The 20,619-nt window shown below is 49.6% G+C and overlaps 1 protein-coding gene across 1 annotated transcript in view; it reads left to right on the top strand.

Annotated features, from left to right (window-relative positions):
• The first annotated feature begins 7,730 nt into the window (after positions 1 to 7,730).
• PDGFRA (platelet derived growth factor receptor alpha) overlaps positions 7,731 to 20,619 on the top strand; it is a 35,417-nt gene continuing 22,528 nt past the window's right edge. Inside the window, exons 1-4 of the mRNA XM_075752153.1 lie at positions 7,731 to 7,911; positions 15,077 to 15,137; positions 16,541 to 16,855; positions 19,831 to 20,094. Of these exons, the coding sequence (XP_075608268.1) occupies positions 15,089 to 15,137; positions 16,541 to 16,855; positions 19,831 to 20,094 (628 nt within the window). The 5' untranslated portion in view covers positions 7,731 to 7,911; positions 15,077 to 15,088. The remainder of the gene's footprint in view (positions 7,912 to 15,076; positions 15,138 to 16,540; positions 16,856 to 19,830; positions 20,095 to 20,619) is intronic.

Below are 20,619 nucleotides of genomic sequence, written 5' to 3'. Positions count from 1 at the left end.
GGATTTACTTTGGCTCCACAAATGTTTTCTCCTATCACAGAGAGGGAAAGGAAATTCTGTGTTCTCTTGACAATGAGGAGAGCACGTTTCTATTCCCTTTGACTATGAAAATAGAAAATAGGGACAAAGTGACCTGTTCCTTCTCTATTCCTTCTTTGCTGTGTCCTCGACTGATGGACAAAGAGAGTCAGCAAAGAGCACTATTCTGATTTGGGCAATTTTTGTATCCTTACTGCTATTCCTTCAGCCCTTAGCCTGTTATCATGGAACAAAGGAAGTAAAACACAGATGGGAATAGGGGCCAGGAAGGTGAGGGATTCTGCCATGATTCCCATTCTCTGAAGGAAACCTCAAATGGGTAACATGACAATAGGTTCCATTTTCCCAACTCTTGCAGCACAGGTCCTTTCAGAGCTGCAGTCCGGGCTCTCCCATGTTTGTTTCCTGCATCCGTCCAAGGCACACGTGCAGGGAGGGAGAAGGATGGTGGATAAGCTCATTGCAGCAGGAGGCTGGGACATGACGTGTGTCTCACTGCTCCCTAACTCCACAAACCTGCTCAACAAACAGCTTAAAAGATCGCTCTCTGAAAGAGTTAGTTTCGCCATGATGTCTTTGTTCACTGATTCAGCAAGGAGTCCTCTGGCAAAAAGAAGGCAGGCAAGGCATGATATTCCTGTACTTTTGAAATAACAAGCACTCCTCCTACATCCCAACCCAACTTAAAAAGAGCAAAACACATTTTCCAAGTCTGTATTCTTCATACACCACAAGGAATCAGAGAGGCACAGCTGATTCTGATTTTTCTCCTCTTTTCCTAGACACCCTGAAGAAAGATCTGATTAACCTGTAGTGAAAATCTGGGACCACTCAACAGAACAACATTTCGTTGGGGCTGAACGTTGGACCTGGAAAAAATTGGCCAGCATCTTCTCACCAACTGCAATCAAATTGTGGTGAAATAGTTCCTATCAATCAGGGACATGGACATGACAAATGAAGTGATATTGGACACAGAAACTATTAAAGGACATCTTGTCGTCTGATTCATGGGAGCTAGAAAAATGTCTAGTATTTTATGGGTCTTCAGTTTTTCAGCATGTCTCTAGGGACTCCTTTCAGAGTTTGCTTCCCAGGGATACTAAGTTAACTTTTGAAAATTGCTCCTTCTCGGTGTGCTGAGTTTAGCAGTCAGATAACAAGGTTTGCACCATGAAAAAAAACCCCTGTTGACAAGTGAGGTATAAATTCAGATTCATTGCAATGCCTGTGTTGCGGCTAGAATAGTGAAATTCATGACTTCGCCAGCAAGAGGAAGCTTGCAACTGCCACAGCAGCAGTCATGTAATTTTAATGGATTTTGTCCAAAAAACAAACAAACAAAAAAAGTCCTGCAAAAAGTTTCTGTACATAACATATTTTAAACACAGTTGGTTATCAAGGGTTAACTTAGTTAACGGAACCAAAGTGAAAGTTTTAAAATACTGCTGCCATGGAGAACAAATGCCTTCAAAGCGTCTATAGCATATGTTATTTAAAAGAGCACTGAAACAATGTTCTGGTTTGAATTATTTTTCTTCACAGTACTTCTCTAACTTTATTGCCAAAGAAAAGACTTCCAGAGCCAATTTTTAATCTTAATTATACCAGATTCAATCTGGAATATTTCCCTTGAAGTTAGAGTTACACCAGATTTACACAAAGCAGTATCTGTCCCAGTTTCCACATTAGACTCTTTTTCAAAAGATAATTTAGGTTAAAACCCAGAATATCTGACTAAAACAGCCAGCAATCCAAGAATCAAAACCTACCTACACGCTGCTGTATCGCCCGTTCTTGAGCCACGCCAGAGCTTCCCTGGCGGAGCTAAGCCTGAGCTGTAGCTTCACATCCATGGCTACGTTTTCCTCTCATCTCATTTTCTCATTTCTCTCTCTGCAACCACCTTGCTCAAGTGAAGTGCACACAGCCCAGTATGCTAAAGGACTGTCAGCTACTGACAGGCAAATAGACATGTCACTGAAGCAGAAAGTGATCCCTGCAGAATTATATGAGGTACAGACTAAAACCCGGTCACCTCAGACAAAAGGTAAAAGCCGAATAGTCTTTTCTAGAAGTGATGGAAAAGAGAGGAACAATTTCCCCTGACTCTTCACTGTGTCAGTCCCTCCTCTCTCCCCATTAAAGAAAGAAAACTGAACCCATAGGCTTCAGTCACCGGTACCTCCTGGAATGGCTCAGGGTGCAGTTGGTGCCTGCTTGATTTCTTCCATCACAGATTAGGGTTATAGGACTCGCCTGAGTCTTCTGTTTGAGCACAGGAAACACACGGCACTGCAAGAAGAATGACAATATGTGATTTGCACCTACTGCCAAAGCACCTCCAGCACAATCTTGGTAAATGAACGTAAAATGAGTGAATTCAATGATTAAAAGGAATGACCAAATTAATATCCAGGTCTGGAGCTTTTGGCTGACTGTGTTGACACATATGCGGATCCTTGCAATTCCTAATGTTGGATTAGGGGCTGACCTGTTTTGGAAACTATTGGGTGAAACTCATAACCTCCACTGTCTTTCTGCAAGCTCTTAGGAAGCATTGATGGCTTTCCCTCCTCTTCATGCCTGGGGTAGGTGAAACTCGTGTTCAGAATCTCTCCATGCCACAGAAACAGAGGGATAGTGTTTGTCATGGTATTTTGGAGCATGAAACATCCAGGGAGGAGAAGGATCCTTTTAGAAAGCAAATTATGATTCAGAAACCTTGGCAATATCTCCAGCTATTCAACAGCAAATCATCCTGAAGGGATGTATTGTTGATCACTAAGCATCAGAAGAAAACCTGTTGTGCGATGAAGCAGAAAAATGACATCCCATGTCTGGAGCATGGGCAATTCAGGGTAGTCAGTAAATAGACTGTTGGGTCTCTCCTCGGTTTGGCACCTCGCGATGCTCAGCCTGCCTTGGCTCTTCTGTGCCCATGGGAGGGATGTATGGTGGATGGGGCCAGCCCAGGCATGTGTGGGGCCTGAACTGACACAGACCAGGGCTGACCCATGCCCGTCGGTTCAAGGGTGACCATGACCGCTATGTCCAGGGTGGCCTCCACACCAGCCAGCTCCCCTGTGCAGAACTCAGGGCTGGGTCGCCAAACACAGCAGCCCAAGGGGGCAAAACTGGTGCTAATGGTAAATAGATGCAGAACCAAAGCAGCCTGGTCTGGCTGTGTTTGTGTCCTGCTGTAATCCATTAATTGCTGCAGCTTGAAAGAACAAAGGCAGAGATAACGGTCTCGGGAGTTATGAACCGAAATCAAACCTGGGCTGTATCAGCAGAGGAGGTCCTTTGATTTCAGAGGGAAAACTTCTCATTCGTGGCACGGGAGGAATTGCGCTCTCTGCTTTCCTTGCAGCATCCCACATCCCCCGAACTGCCCGGCCCGCGGCAGCCCGGGGCTGTGCAGGGCCGGACCTGCAGGGACGATGGGAGAACGGCCCCGCTTCACCATCCCCTCCGAACCCGGTCGATCCTTTCATTAACAGCAGAGACACCAAAGGCTGGCGGGGCGTGCGGTGCCCCGGCTCGGCCCGGCTCGCTCCTCCCGCGGGCTCCGGTGCCCTCTAGTGTCGCGGGCGGCGGCGGCGCTGCCCGGGCACCCCCGGCCGGTGGCGAAGGGCAGCTCCGGAGGCATCCGCACCGAGAGCGGCTCTGCCTCCCCGCCCCGTCGGTGCGGTGGCGGGGCCCGGAGCTCCCCGCCCCGGGGGCTGGGGGGTGGGGCGGGCAACCCGTTTCCCCCTTGCCTTCTGGGCTGCCTTACCTCACCCCTAAACTAGGTTCGGGCCGCTTCTGGAGCAGAGCGGCGTGGTTATCCCGCCCCAGTCGAAAAGTCAGGGCGGGAGCAGAAGGAATAACAAAGCCTGTTTTTCAAAGAATAAGGCTTCCACGGCTGTTTTGACATCTTTTAATGTCAAGAGCCAAATGCAACAATGAAAGCAAAACAGCTCGACGGTGCGGCAGCAGCGGCCTCAGTGGGAAAACGACGGGCACGGGGGAACTACCTTAGCCAACCATGTGGGGAATCAAAACAAAGGTTGGGGAGGGCAGGCTGGGACACGATAATTTCTTTTGTCTAGCTCCCTGCTTTCCCGGTGACACGGGATCCCTACTATTCAGAGCCAAATCCTGTTGAACAAACAGAACGAGGGAATCTGGTGTTGTGGAAAGAGGGAAAGACAAAACCCCAAACTGGTAGGACTGTAAACGCACACAGGGCCCTCCTGTGGGCAGTGAGCATCGCCTGGTGGGCCTGGGGGGCTTGGCGGTCCCCCTGACTTGCTCCCCTTCTGTCTCAGGAAGCCCTCACCGCTGTGTTCTCCTCCCTCCGCGACAGATGCAAGTACAGCTTTATAGCGACAAGTGATGAGAGGCTGGTCCGCTTTCTCCCTCTCTCAGGGGCTTGAGGGGGTCTGCTGCAGGCTGGAGCTGCTCTTCACCACGCAAGGGTTCCTGCTCCAGAAGGTAAAACGGGTGAGCAGGCTGCGGCTGACCCCCGCACCGTGCATTGCTGCAACGTGGGTAACAATAATCAAACCCAGACCTGCCTTCCCACCGAGACAAAAGGCTGCGGCCCCACGACGGGGCTTCCCGCGGGGCCCGAGCCGGTGCACCCCCTTTCACCCGCCCCTGCGCTGCATGAGACCGCTCGGACCCCACATGAGCCACCTATTAGGCTGCCTAATAGCCTCAGCCAGCTAAACGCTGTTCGGTTCACCCTTGGGAGAGAGTCGCAGGAAAGGACTCATTACTTGCAGCAAATTGGGACTCCTCCCGGGTGGGGTGATACCGAGCGGGGCTGCTCGCAGGCTCCCAGCCCCCCTGGAAGCGACGGAGAGTGGAGCGAGCCGCCCTGCAAAAATCCGCCCCGTCGGTGCCCGCTGCCCAGACCCTGCCGGCGCTGCAGACCGGGGGAGGGGGCACCCCCCCACACTCCCCCTCCGGGACAGGTTGGGAACACAAACAGGCGAGAGCGGCTCTAGCCCGCAGTTTTGTTTAAGATGTGCAGCTTCCATCTGTTGCCGCATAAACACACGCTAGCGGGATGCCTTATGCTCCAGCCCTTCGGGGGGAGGGGAAGGGGGCTGCAGTGGTGAAAATCCTCTCCACCCCCAGCCTGTCCCCTAGCTAACCCCAAGTCCCCCGCGCCTCCCTGGACGGGACCCCCCTGCGCCACACGGAGCGGGGGGTAGAGCTCAGGAGCCGTTCTGGAGGGTTTATTTTAACTACCATCTCCTCTGCGCGGGACCAATCCACAGGCACCGCCGGCTCGCCGCAGGGGGATCGGCCCAGCGGCGGCTGCCCGGCCCTGGCTGTGCGGGCAGAGCCCGGAGCCGGCTGCCGGGTCCCCCCTCGGGGCGGCGGGCGTGGGGCCGGGGCGGCCCGGTCCTTGGCGTGGGGAAGGGGGAAGCCACGTCGAGGAAAATGTCACCGCTCCCCCGGAGGGGCCCTGGGCGACGGGGCAGCGCAGTCCCGGTCCCGGTTCCCGCAGAGGCCGGCGGGCTTCCCGCCCGCAGCGCCAGACTGGCCTGGCGGGCAGCTTTGCCAGTCCCCGAATTTGCGATTTTTATTTTCCCTGGATCTTGTGAGATCCCACGTGGAAGCCGTTAACGACCGCTCGATAATGATCATGACAAAGGCATTATTCAAATGAGGCAGGTAATTGCAACCAGCAGGCGCCTCCTCCCCTTCCTTTTGGTCCTTTCTTTTTGCAAGAGTAACTCTCGCATTACATCCCATCCCGACGGTTACTTCTCCAGGAATCACCTCCACCACTCCGCACTTTAAACCAAATACGTTCCCGACGGCAAATCACGGCCCGAGCCCGGCAGGGCCGGGCGCGATCGCTTCGGAGCTCGCAGGCCGCTGCTGCCGCCGGTCTGAACCGCACATCTTCGTGGGGCTTAAATCCGCGAGAGCCCGCGGCTCCGACCTAAGTCATGATAAGACCTTTCCCTCCACAAATTAAGGGGTTCAGGCTGCTGGGTGCACTCGCCCCCCAGGTAAAAAGTTCCAGGGTGTAGTGGTGGTTTTTTTTGTTGGGTTTTTTTTTTGTTTTGTTTTGTTTTGTTTTGCCAGGCTTTTGACTCACTAGGAGCTTGTTGTTTATTCACAAGCATTACGGTATCCTGTTAGCATTCCGACCAGGGGCTGCTCACAGATCTGACTCCGATGATTTCCTGGAGGAACATGTGGAAGCAATAGCGGGGTTGTGCACTCACCCGAGCCGAGGGTGCACTAGTGGAGGGCGTGCAGAGGGCCGGGAGCACCGCCGGGGACCCTGCGAGCCCAGCCGGGGGCACCTCAGCCTGAGCGCGCTTTTCGAGGAGTCGGTTCTCGTTTCTGCCCCCGTTCCCTTAGGGGCATCTTCGCTTCAGAGGCTTAATTCTCCTTCGTTTAGGAAAGAGAAAACCCATCGGATCCTGCCGCTTGACTTCGAGGACGAACTTTTCTTTTGTTTAATATTAAAAGGAAAAAAGAGGTGCGGGGTGGGGGGGTGCAGGCTCGGGAGGGGAGGAAGCCGGAGAGGCTCCGGGTCGCAGCTCTCGGGCCGGTGCCCTGCCCAGGAGGCAGGCAGGCGGGCGGGCAGGCAGGCAGGCGGGCAGGCAGGCGGGCAGGCAGGCGGGCAGCGGCCTCCCGCGCCGCTCCTTTCCTGGGGCTGCACTGCCCCCTCTCCCGCGGCCGCCGCATCGTCCCGCCGGCCCCGCTCGCTCCTTTCCGCAGGGAGCCTGCAGCAGAAGGGCTGCGAGGGCAGCTCCCCGGCAGCTCCCCCGGCCACCCCTTATCGCCAGCAGATAGCGACGGCCAACAAAGCAGAGATACCCGGTGCTGGCTCCCCGGCGGGGATCAAAGCTCCGTCCGGAGCGTGTTCAAACAGGACGGACTCGGACGTGCGCTGCCCTCGCCTCCGCAGGCACCTCCGGCCCTCGCCGTGCCCCCTGGCTTGGTTATTACTGGGGTTGGTTTGCGCTGGGCAAAGCAAAGGCAGAGAGGAAGAGAAGAGCTTTCCCGGTCCCGTCGGAGCTGCGGGGTTTGGGGGGGCTGGCTCCTGGCGAAGGTTACCTTTCGTTGTGTCTTTCATTCATAAATGTTAGGGATTCGTCTCTCCCCCTCTCTCTCAGTGCCTCCTGCTCCTGGCTGGCTCACGGCCGTCCATCCAGCTCTCTAGCCCAAGCCCAAGCTCAGTGGTGTACAAAGGACACGAGGAAGCCGCAAATTCGTTTCCAGATCAAACTCCCCATCCGTAAACTCACACTGTGACCGTGGACACCGAGCCCGGCGCCAGACCCACCGTCCTGGAGGGTCTGAGGAGGGAAGGCTCATTCATGAAATTGGGAGCACTCGGAGTTTTCATGAAAGTTTTTTGGGTTGGGTGGTTGGTTTTTTTTTTTTTTTTAATTTTCTCCCCCTGCAGTGCAAAACTCTCCGCTTCCCCCTTTCCTCCCCCTCGCCCCTGCCATATGGCTAACCTCCCCCCTCCCCTGCAAGGCTGGTGAAATCTGGAGGCAGAGACTGGCCCCCCTGCCTGCGTAAGAGCCTCCCGCCGGCGCGCCCGCCTCCGGCCGCGGGGCTGGGGGCGCGGGGAGAGCCAGGGCGGCTCTTATTCTGAAGGGGCCAGAGGGGGGCTTCATTTCCTGACAGCTATTTACTTAAAGCAAATGATTAGTTTTGGAAGGATGGACTATAACATTGAATCAATTACGGGACGCGGTTTGTGAGACCATTACAGTCGGATCGGGAGGGAGGGCAAGCTGGAGGGAGAGCGCGCGGCTGAGCGGGGAAAGTCACAAAAGACGTGGACATATTTTGGATATTTTACGATCTGCAGGATTGGGGCTGCGGATTATAAAGGAGAAGGTAAGAGGTGAGGGGCAGTTTCCCCACCGTTTTCTTTTTTTACACCTTTTCTCCTGCTTTTTTTTTCTGTTTTCTTTTTTTTTTCCGCCTTTATTTATTGGTTGTTGGTTTGTGGCGGGGTTTTTTTTTTGTTTCTTTTGGGTTTTTTTTCCCCCTTCTTTTTTTCCCGATGCTCTGAGCCGGGCGATGAGCTCCTTCCCGCGGGGCGCAGGGGGCGGGAGGCGGCGGGAGCTGGCGGCCCCCGCGGAGAGGAGCGGGGTGCCGGCGCTCCGCGGGCCGTCGGGGCGCGGCGACGAGCAGCGCGGGCAGCGCTAATGACAAACACATTGGGACGGCGGGGGCCACCGCGCCGCATTCCTGCCGCGGGGGCGGGAGCGACCCGCCGGGGCTCCGCGGGTAGCGGCGGTGCCTGGGGGGGGGGACGGGGACGGGGGGAGGACGCGCACCGACAAAGTAAGGTAGGGTCGCGCCCAGCGGCTCCCCCTCTTCTCGCATCCTTTGCTGCCTTCACCCCGCTGCTCTCCCGTCCCTTCCCCCACCCTTTGTTTTTCACCACCTTCCCCTCTTCAGATCTCCCTTTCCCACCTCACTCCCCCTGACCTGGTAGCCTAAATTGCCCCGAGATCCCGGGCGGGGGCACAGACACAACCTCCCCAAGACAACCCGATCTCCATCCCTGCGCGCCCCGTCTTTTTTTTTTTTTACACGTTTCAACGGAAGAGAAGATGCTGAAATTAGGCAGGACTGGTACCTGGAGCCTTTCCAGCTTACAGCCCCTCTCTCGCAACGGGAACGCCAGCCCTGCTGCATGCCCCGCCGGACTGCTGGAGCCCACCGCCTCCTACCCCGGGGGAGGGCAAGGTCTTCGCGGCCACCGTTTGGATTTTGTCAAGCGCGAAGGCTGCAAACTTGCCAGCCTCTGCCAGGCTGGAGTCCCCTGGAAAAGTCCTAGGAGCAAGTAGGAAATGGCTTTTTGGCTGTCCGCGGCATTGCTCAACATTTTTGGACGCGGATCCCGCAGTCCAGGAGCCGTTCCAGAGAACAGGACTTGGACAGCTTTTTCTGGAGCCAGCAGCGACAGATCTAGCGAGGCGGCAGCAGCAGCCCCGCGGCGCAGCCGCCAGCCCCTGGGGCTTGCCCGCATCCCGGCGGGGAGGCGGCTGCGGGGCAGAGGCGATGCCGTGGCCCCCGCCCGCGCCGGGGACACGTTTCCAGCGGCTCTCGATGGTATTTTCGGCGCGTCTCTTGTAAATACTCCAACTCCCTGGCGCTCCTCCGGGACCAAAGGCTGCACGCCCGGGGCGGACGGGGCATCCCCTCGGCCCGGGTGGGGACCGACGGACCCGTCCCAGGGCTACGGGCACGTCCTCTCCCTTTGGTCCCACAGCTTCGACCTGGGGCACAAGGTCTGTCCCCACGCCGAGACTCCCACCCCCTCTCCGGACCCCGCGCCCTCAGGGGCCGTGCATCGCCCGACGGAGAGGGCTGGAAAAGCCCTGGGGTTGCAGCGCCAGCAGAATTAGCCAACCACGGAGGGAAATACTGCTTTGCTCTGCTCCTCTCCGTCTCCCCTACCCCACTTTTCTTTTTCCTCGCTACCTCGCATTAAAAAAAAAAATATAAAAAAAATCGCTCCAGCTTGGCAAAGGTTTTCCTATTGTTTCCCAGACAAACAGCGAAGTGGCTGGGAGCTGCCATCTCTGCTAGGTTTGCTCGGTGTCCCGGGCAGTCTTTGATCCGCAGCGGCTCTAGCCGAGGGGCCGCAGACCGAGGGGCAGCCGCGGCAGCCCCCCTTTCCCGCTCCCTGGGGGCTGCCGCTCGGGCTCCCCGCGGGCAGGCAGGGTCTGGCAAGCGTCTGCAGCCTGATGGGGCCTGGAGAGTGTGAACGTAACCCCCCCTCCCCCCCATCCCCATCCCCATCCCCACCTCTGTCCCATCAGGCTGTAGGCAGCCCGCTGTCTGCCCGACGGGGCGCACCGGGGACAGGGGGGCGGCTTGTTCTGCCCTCGGCATCTCCCGGGGCCGATGCAGAGCTCAGCTGGGGTCCCAGCTCTGCTGCCTCAACTCCGTGTCCCTGGATGGGGCAAGAGACGGGATCAAAGCAAGGAGACAGGCATCAAAGGTTCCTCTGTCATCGGCTGATCAAAATATGAACTGCGGAGATCTGACTTTTAACTCTGAGTCTAGAAACGCTAGGAAAAGGTCTCCCAGCAAGGGACTTTGGTTTTAGCTTCTAGTTAACAAAGACCAGTTTAGAAAGGCCCTCAGCGAAACAGCAGTTTAGCCAACCTCAAAGCTTGGAAAAAAAAAAAAAGTTTGAAGAAAAATGAGACCTCACAAAGCACTGGGATTTAGGAGTCCACAAGCAAACCAGCTCTTCCAGCCTGCAGGCGCTCTCCCACTGCCTTAAAATGAGACCCCTTGTTCTGGTACTCCTCTCCCGGCAGGAAGGGGCAGGAGGTGTGCCAGTCTGGCTGCCATCGGGCACTGGGGCCATCTTCGCTCTTATTTGCTCGTTGATGTATGGGAAATCTTCATGTAGCTGTGCGAGGAGTTAGGTTTCAAGACAGCAGGAAGTAATAAATACTTTAATAAAATACCTCTCCACAGTACTATGGTATCAAGCTAGGATTCGAGTACAATGTATATAGATAGACATGTATTGCATACCCCAGACCTTGCTGGTTATTTCCAGCTATACCAGTTGGTCTAAAAACAAGGGTGAAGTGTATAACCTTATACAATCCTTGCCTCGCTTGCATCCTTAGATCGTCATGGCCACAATGACACTATGTCTGCATGTGAACTCTGAAAATTTTAATAGAAGATATTTGCTTCACTTGTTTCAAACACCAGGGAATGACTTCTGAGAGGTTATTTTTCCTGGAGGTGGCAAGAATTGCTGATAATTTTTAAAAAGCGAGCAAGTAAGCAAACAATCCTTTCTCTCCCTCTTGCCTTGCTCTCCTGCTTGACTCATCTCTTTCAAGCCAACAAAGCTTTGCATGGGCACCCAAGGGAAAAGTTTGCAACAGCTAGGCTTCCTAGCTCTTGTGGTCAACAGAGATGGTTGTTTTTTCCATGCACTTACTCTGAGCACTTAAGTTGGGATCTGAGGTGTTCTTTGATTTGATCCTGAGAACCTAAGTGAGCTGTATTCCTTGGAAGTGCCAGTCTTTTTGTCTGTTTACTGAGACAGTCTGGAAAACCCTTTTTGGAATGAGTGGGGAAATTTAGATTTTGCAAATTTCCCCCCACCTTTAGCTCCTAGACTGTCCTCGAGGGTTGGGCTGAAGAATCAGGGCTGACTGGAAGACTCATTGGGTAGCAGCCATCTGTGTGTCCTGCAGAGCCCGAAGCACATTGCAGGAGCCCAGCACTGGGCTGGTCTTGATGTGTACACTCCTGTGTACAGGCTATATTGGATGCAAATACTTGAAAAGGACTGTGAAACAAGCTTCATTTTAGGAGAACATTTATGCTAGTCTTTTTTATTGAAGAAATTTTCTTGTGTTGTTTGTGCCTTTCCGCAGTGAAACCTTCAGACCCGCCTGCTAGCGCTGGGGGGCTGCTGTGCTTTTGTGGAGAACTGAGTTTGCAATTTGGGAATTGAGAATCGAGAAATGTTTCAGGAGGTCTCGCCTGAACATTTACGTTCAGGTAGTGACATATGCCACAAGGAGGAAATTTTCCTGTTTTTTCTTGGGCTAGCCTTAACTCTTCCTGGAAAAGATTAGTCTTCCCAGAAGGACAGACTGCCACTCTGACAAAATCACCACTGAAATTACCCACCCCTCTCATAACAAGCATAATCACATCATTATGTGCCAAGATTTGCAATCCAACTGCTGTCCTATCACTTATGTAAATATGGAGCAATAGCGACCAATTTGGTTTTATTACTTGTTTTTAAACTGATGAAATCTCATGAAATTAAAATATAAGACATTTGAATTTTAAGTTGATCCAGGAGACCCAGTTTAGATTCAATTTGCTACGAAGACTAGTGCTGCCGCCTGTGCGGCAAGCCATTTGGCTCATTAATGTGGATCAACATTGCCATCCTGTGGCCAAGGCGATGAACTGTAGTGACTGGGTAGCTGGCTGGAGAAAAGTCTGTTAGAGTTTCCAGTCTCCTGGTAGATGGTCTAGTTTTCTGTTTTGAAGGAGGTCCTTGATTTACAGCAATATGAAAAAATATATACCACTGACACTTCTCGGTCCACCACCGTGCTTTCTCTCTAGGTCATGTAGAGCAATCACCCAAGAATAGCATCATTTTCTAAACACGTATTTCCCTCAACTTTCTGGATATTGCTTTTGTCTTCTACGGTGCAGTCAATGAAACTCTTCTTGTAGGAAGCCAGCGCTTTGCTGTGAATGTTTAGAAGATCGAATCCTTGCTGATAACAGTTCTTCAGATGTTCTTTTCCTGATTTTTTTTTTTTTTTTTATCACTAAAGCACACAAGAGAGATACCAAAATTTCAGTCAGATCCTTTCAAAACCCAGTGGTTAAAGTAGATGCAATGACTGGTTTACCTTGGGCAATCAGCCTGCCCTGCAGAGAGTTTGGCAAACCCCTCACGGCGTCATCTAGCTTTCACTATACACACCCAGGTTTCCATTTTAGCTGGCAATGTTCAAGGTATGCAAGGAATTAAGGTTGGCTCAAAGTTACGTTGTATGTGTGCTGTCAATACTGGGCTTCAGCTTGCATAAATCTACTGGCTTCAGTGAGGTTACACCAATTTGTGTTTTAATGGAGTGGTATTAGGAACTGAACCTGATGTATTTATTCAGGGCTGAGATTTGGTTGGTTTAGGACAAAGAGGGCTGCTCTGCTGTAAAGAAGGTAAAAAAAGCCAAATAAGTGCATACAAAAAGTTAGGTGATTGTAAATAAACAAAACCATGGTAAGCACAGCTGTTTGGTGGTGTGGGAATGAGAAGTGTGAAATTGTACCTGCATTAAACCTTGACCCCAGCAGTGATGTGTGAGAATATGCTCTAGATGGGACTCCAGCATACTTAAGTCAGATGCACAATGTAATTAAATCCAGTTCAAATAGATTTTGAGTATGGATGATGGTGAATCCTTAGTACATTATTCTGTCTTTCACAGTGAGGAAGTGTTGCTATGGGTCTTGATGAGATTAGCGGGTCATTGAGGAAAGATCAAAGCGATGGGTTGTGAAAGAATAGTCAGCTGGAAAATGCAAATTTAGGAAGCCCTTGTGTTTTTAAACTGCAATAGTAGATTGAGACACTCAGCTTTCATTGATCTCTATGGCAGCCCAACCAAGATAGCAAATTCGAAGGAGCACTTTGGAAATGCCATCACCTGTACTTACATCAGTATAGTCATGGGGCTTCAGTCCTCGCACCCACAGCTCTGCAACAGTGCAAGTCCGGTTCGGCAGAGCTTCTGCAGACTGGCGTGCCAGAGCTGAGCTAGCTTTGGTTTTCTCCTTCTGTGCTGCATCGCTTGCATTGAACAACGCAAAAGGGAGAGAGGTCTGCCTTTTCAGAGAGAAAAGGCAAAAGGAAACTTGGCAGGCAGTGGGGTAACTTTGTCATGTGGATCTTGGGAGTTTAGGAGTCAGATCAATAAAGCAGACCATGGTAAGTCTTTCAAGATTTGCAGTGGGTTACTTTATCAGAAAAAAATTACACGATATAAATGTGATAAAATTGAGTAAGGAGGCTGAGACCGAGGGACTTCTTTGATGTCCAGGAGTCTGTTATCAATGGGAGACAGATACATAAACACATGGCAAGTATTGCTAATTGAAGAATGAGGCAAAAAGCCTTGTCTCTGTTGGAATGTTGTCAGCTGAATTTCTGAAGTTGTTTGCACATGTTTTTTGGGGTTGGTAGTTTGTAAGTATTCTAATTCTGCCTCTGAGACCTTTATGTTTGATTCACATATCAAATACTTTTTGCTTTGCAAAAGCGTGCTGTCTGTTCCACGTGTTGTGAGAGGAAAGAGGGACTGGTTCAGAAATGCTCCTTGGCATGTTATAAGCATTTAACTCTCATATGGCACTGGCATAGTTGTAATAACTAGATGCACCTACGTGCTTTCCTATCTCAGCATCAGGAGCTGAATAGCAGAGGTTGAATAGAAACTCTCCAGAACCTTTGAAAAGTAGTCCCTGTCTTGGCACATCATCCTTTATTATAGTCCTTGGTCTGTGTTTGAGATTAGGGGCTTTTCTGTGCAGTCTTTTCTTAATCTATATTGGCTTTGGGCCAAATCTAGTTACTATTAAAGTCACCAACAAAATGTCCATTGATTTGAATGGGAGCCAGGGTTGTAGGAACTTCTGCTTTGGAAATTATCTAGCAGGCTGCTTGAGCGTTTTAAGTAAAAATGTTGTTAGATGGCACAAAAATTACATAGATGCTTATTGCCATTGCTGACTCTTCAAGACTGATGTTTTAGGATTATGTGTTTGAAAGCTGAAATTGTCGCATGTGATCTATGACTCTCCAAACAGTTGGGGAGAAGAGATGCTCTGTGAATGGCAGTGCTGGCCTACAGTCTGTCATGGATTTATTCTGTTAGAAAATTTCAGCATATGTTTTAAATAGCATGTCTCTCGATCAAGGGAATTCTTGCTAAATAAGCAATAAACACTATGGTATTGTATTGTATTCAGTATGCTATATATATACATATGTACAATGGCAAAACAAAAATATCACTCAGGATTGTACTATTTGTATTAAAAGTAGCTTTTAAATATACTTTTTCCTCCCATAACAGCTACTTGCAACTAAAAGGTCAGAACTTACTGCATAAAGCCATTGCATCCTCACCGCTGCCTCTGTGCAGGGATGCTTCTCTGGGCTCAGTCCTGGAGGCTGCAGTGGGCATCAGACCTGCCTGCAGCCTGTTTGACTTGGACTCAAGGAACCCGGACTTGGCTCCTCACGCTGCCAGTGAAGAGAAGGGGTGATGGTGCCCATGTCTGTGGCCCCACATATCTCGTGGGAGGGTTGCGGGTACGAGCTGAGGTCTCAAGGCCGTTTCTCTCCGTGGCACCACGCAGAGCGCCGGGAAGCTGTGCTAGGGCACTGCAGGAGAGGGATCCTGCAAACTCTCATTCCTGTTGTCAGTCCATTAACTGGCTCCCTCCTGCCTTCTCCTTTCTGTTTCAGCTGTTGGTAGCTATGGGTACTTCCCCACGGACGTTCCTGATCCTGGGATGTTTTCTCACAGGTAATGTTCCTCAGTCCTCTAAGCCCCTCCACCCCCACCCCTTTGTAAATCTGTATTTAAGTTTGCTTTCATTATGCTTACAATAACAAATGCCAAATGGTTGCCAGCTGGCTACAGGCTCGATTCTTCTGCCCTTCCCTTCGGTAGGCTAAGAACTACCGAGACAAGGGTGCTTTTGCTAGCCTGTGCTGGCGACTTTGGCACCCCTACAGCTTCTATAACCTTCCTCCCGACTTACCTGCCTGCGCAGGGAAAGTGAGCCTGCCTACCTCCCGCTGCCCCAGCTCTGCCCCACTGGGGTTTCTCCAGCAGCGTGGTGCCGGCGAGGCTGCCTGTGTGGGCTCCCTGCGTCCTCCCACGCCGCACCACCTAACCGCACTCGCCGGGGCTGCCTGCCGAGCTTCCCAACATCTGCCGAGCGAATGGTGCCGGGAGGGGAGGGCAGGGTTTGCCACAGGGTGCCAAATATAGAAAGGGCCTTGTAGGCTGAGATAACACATGCAGGAGTGAGAAACCGGTTTCAAAGACAGTCTGGATTCCTGCTGCTGGTTTATTGCACAGACCCCACTTTCACACCACGGGCCTAAGTGCCTGTTTATCGTGGACTGCCCTATCTGTTTTGTACCGGTCCTTTGATAGACTGAAACAGCAAATCTGTTTCCCTGGTGAATTCTCCATTCTTTTAGGGTGTGGATCCCCTAATTTTCCTTCTAGGAGTTGGACCTGTACCAACCCACTTACAAATTACCTAGGCTTGCAAATCTGAGCCTCTAACTGTAGACTGCATCTGAAAACCAGTGCCATCTACAACATCTAGTTCAGCGAATTACAGTTTTATTTGGCTATAAACCTTCTGTACATTTTGGCTAGAGGTAGACTTGATGCACAAATTTTGGATCTAAGCCCCTGCTCTGGCCCTTTGCAGAAATAGAAGCCAGATGTAAAATGCAGGTGTTGGTTTTGGGAAAAGGTTTCTAACTTTCAGTTGTGAGCTTACTCAAAGATTGACAGAACTGCTGGTTTCCTGACCGGTGCTGTAAAGACCTGTAAGATGCCCGTGACCCAGCTGCCAGGGTGTGGGATTCACCATCCTGCATCCAAGCCGTGCCCACATTTGGGGCTGGGAAGCTGAGGTGTGGATTGGGAGCCATCTCTAACTTCACCTCTGTCTTTCACCTCATGATTTGACAAACAGAAGTGAGCAAGCAAACACTTAGCATTTCAAAGTGAAGCCGTTTGCCATCCATTGGGCAAAGCTCTGGCTTTTAACAAGGGCAGATTTCCTGGGACATCATCTGAAATTGGCAGGAAAACAGCTACTCTGGATCCACTCTGCTTTATTTCAAACCTGCGCTGAGGCTGTTCTGTGTGTTCACATGCTATTTATTCATGTCTTTTTGCAGGACCGTTCCTAACACTTTGCCAGCTTCCTCTGCCGACTATTGTTCCTAATAGGAATGAAATGGTGGTACAGCTCAATTCCAATTTCACGCTCAAATGCTCTGGAGACAGCGAAGTGAACTGGCAGTACCCAGTGACCGAGGGAAGCCACAGGATAGACATTAGACATGAAGAAAACAACAGTGGCCTCTTCGTGACGGTGCTTGAAGTAGGAAATGCCTCAGCCGCTCATACGGGCTTGTATGTTTGCTATTATAACCACACTCAAGTGGAAGATGGGGAAGTGGAAGGGAAGGACGTCTACATCTATGTGCCTGGTAAGTGGGGGATGCCGCAGCCCTACCCAGAGGTTTGGATGAGAGCGCTGAACTGTGAATATTCAGAAGAGATGTATTGCTGGTGGCAATTTGCTGTCAGAGGAAGATAAAATGACCCCAGAGCCATTTCCTAACGCGTAGATCAAGCCCAGCCCCTGTGAGTCTATGTTCCTCTTTCCTTCTATTGGCTTTCACTTTTTTGGTAAGAGTTTTAGTTCTCAAGAAGAGGGATGAATTCACAACTTCAGACCTAAGGTCTTCTGGCCACCATGGGCTGGGTAGTTGACCTTGGTGGCCAGGTCAGCTCAGCTATGGGAGCATGTCCAGCCTTTGTGTTTGCCTGGCCCCCAGGTGAGGACTGATGTCAATGCCAGTCCATTCAGGAGTGACTTGGGTGGATCTTTTGGGATGTGTACAGACCAAACCAGTGCCATGTCTGACACTAAAGCAGCTGCCAGATGAGGAAGGCCATATCTTGTTCTTAACCTGAATTAGACTTGAACTGAGAATTGCAAAAAACTCGTGTGTGCACAGGGCCTGGGAAATGTAAAGCAACGGAGACGTCTTGGGGGTGGCTGTCACGAGGGAGGGTGAAATGAGAAGTGTTATTGCTGGCCAGTCTGATGCAAGATTAAAAATATGATGTTACCATGCAGTGCCTTGTAATTTTCAGAGCAATCATAGTCTTCCCAGGCCCTGCACCGCCTTTCTCTTTGGTGGTAGAAAACCTGTTGGACCCAGAAGAAATGGCATCCCTTCTTTTTGGAAGTACCTATCCCCGGCTTTGCCCTCCCACCCCCTTGCTCCAACTGGAAATCTGTTTAAAGGCTTTCCATGCTACCCGTGGGATGAAGATCTTCATTGTCATAGCTGAGATAGGCACCAGACCCACAACTGACTGTGTTTGTAAAGCCCTGTCTGGATGTTTCCTCGGTGTTGGCTGGGGTTCATGGGATGAGTGGCACAACTGCAGGGCCAGGAAAGATCAAGCCAGTAGATTTTCAGTAAATATTTTGAACAGGAAACAAAAGAGAGGAGAAGATATTGCAAATCGTCCTGCAAAACTGCAATATGTTGTGAAGGAGATGATGTCTGCAACTGCAAGGAAGACCATGGAAGCGGAAAAACTCAGGAAGCACTAACGGAACTTGTTTCAAAGGCAATTTTGCAGTGGCATTAAATTTTTGCAATTCGTGATGTGTTTTTCGAGGATGGTGATCTTCGAAGAGTTGTCCTCCATTTCCCACACCAAATGTAAAGCGTTTGCGTTCATCCTTGAACCAAGATGTTTCAGCAGAGGCTGTGGGCTTTGGCACATGTATCTTGACTTCCAAACAGCTCTAATCAAATCACCAGAGGATGTTGTTGGTCTTAAGCAGTCTTATAACTCACTCAGTGAAGGAATATAAAGGCAAGAGATGGAAGAGTTCTTCAAGAGGCCTTTTTGGTTTGTTTTTTAATGCCTCTAGACATCAGCCTACCAGATTTGCAGGGCAGAAACACCCTGTAATTTTTTCCACTCACTAACCATCCAGATGTCATAAAGGCAGAAACATATCCTTTTCTCCAAATTATAGAGAATGTTTCTGTTTCCACTATAAACTTTGTCTTTACAATTGTTTTTCCTGCAATGAATTAGGAGGGCAATGGGTGGCAGCAACCCACTTTAGCCAAGGAGCATTACACTGAGACTTCACACAATATCCCATTTTCACTAACAGCACGCAGAAACCCAAACTAGGTGAATCCTGTTTCTGTTTTAAATTACAGTGGGAAAATGAATACACGGAGTTGGCAGCGCCTTTGGGATGGAGCGCTGTGTTTGGAATATTGCTACAAAGAGCCTGCCAGTGCAGCAGAAAGTCTATTGTTGGAGGGATTTGGATTGCTATTTATTAAATTTTATTATAAAGCTTCGCACAGAAGCTTCAGGCTAGCAGGGATTATTTGTTTATTCTGAATGGCCAAGTGGAGATAATTTGAGGGCTGTGCTTTTTAAGTTGGATATGTTATGCAATTATATTTTAAACTCAGGCTTTGGATTGGCTGGGTAGGAAAGTTGGCATGTATTTTGTTGACTTTAAAAGAAATAAAACTACCAGGTGTTTGTTTGCTTTTTTCTGGTTGAATACCATATTTTGAAAACCACATGCTGTGACCATAATGAACTATGTCTCGTAACTGTAATGTCGGACATGTTAGAAATGCATGAAGATAAGTACCTTGAACTATTTTTGATGAAATGTGGCTTTAATGGTATTCAACATAAACAAAACAAAACTGATTTCTACTTTTTGACATTAAAAATCTTTGGATTTTTTTTCTTTTTATTTTTTTCCCCTGCTTATATATTGGTTAGGAGACAACTACTATTACCAAAGAAAAAAAATCTAACTGAAGAAGATGAGTGATTTGTGCCGATAAAAGGCAGGATCTTTAATTTTGTGCGTGTGTGTGTGCGCGCGCGCGCGCAATGATTGTTGAACCTAAGTGCAAAATCTTGTGTCATAAAAATAGGATGGTTAAGTCCAATTTCTTCCCTGAGATTTTTTGCTGTGTATCTATCTTGGTAGAGTTGTCTATGATAAAGTGAATTCATCTTTACTTTAGTCCCCAGCAATTGCATAAGTGTTTTGACACCCAGTAGCGATTTTCTTGCTTTTTGTCACTTAAGATCATTTTGCTCTCACTATAGGAATATCTCAGAACCAGGTCTAAGGGGAATAATAATACTACTTAGCTTTTTTTTCTTGGGGTCCTTGCATTTCCTATTCTTTCCTGTTTTGTTCTTAGGTCAAATAGCAGAAATTAGATACTGCATACAATTAGCATGCCCTACCTGCAATCTCTGAAAAAGCGGACTAATGAACTATACTGTTTTCAGTTACGATCTATAAGTGGTCATTGATATCCAGTTCTTGTACATAGACCTACTACAAACAAGACAATGTAAAATTTCCTCTTGTTTTTTACAGACCCAGACATGCCTTTTGTTCCTTCTATACCAGAAGACCAGTTCATCCTAGTAGAAGAAGGTGATCCCACCATTATCCCTTGTCGGACAACAGACCCGAATGCTCAAGTGACTTTAATTAACAATTTAGACAAGGCTGTCTATGCTTTCTATGACAGCAAACAAGGCTTCATAGGGAATTTCCCTGCAGGCTCATATACATGCAAAACAATGGTTAAAGGCGTGGAGTTCAAGTCCGATGAGTTCCTCATCTATATTTTAAGAGGTATTTATTTTTGTTCATTAAAAAAAAAAAAGTAATAATATTCAGCCCAGTTCTTTCCTCACACTGTAAGAACTGCATTAGTATCAGCATCACAGGATTGTATCAGATATTTCCCTGATGATGAGCTCTTTGCTCCTCTGGTAGTATTGCTAGTTATTTACTTGCTAGTTTACGTAGCGGTTACATATGATTTTGATGAGAATAAAGTGTCCTTAACTTTATCTCCTGTCCCAAATGGCTGCAAGAAAAGTCTTCTGTAATCCATGGATTTTCATCCTCTTTGCTGAAATGTAATTTAAAAGACTGGTGTTTCCCAGCGGCTTCGAATTGTAGGACTTTGGGTAGTCTGGAAAACAGCACAATTCAAATATTTTGACAGTAAAGTTTTTACTGGCTGACAACGGATTTTCAAAGACACTCACTGATTAGCAAAATGGGAAATTGCTTTTATACTGAGTACTTTTTCACAGGAGCGTTTGACATAGGAACTTCTAATTTTAGCATAGATCATTCTTTGAGGGATTG

The sequence above is a fragment of the Balearica regulorum genome, chromosome 4 (assembly GCF_011004875.1).
Source record: "Balearica regulorum gibbericeps isolate bBalReg1 chromosome 4, bBalReg1.pri, whole genome shotgun sequence".
NCBI lineage: Eukaryota > Metazoa > Chordata > Aves > Gruiformes > Gruidae > Balearica > Balearica regulorum.
This window is presented reverse-complemented; position numbering and strand designations above follow the sequence as displayed.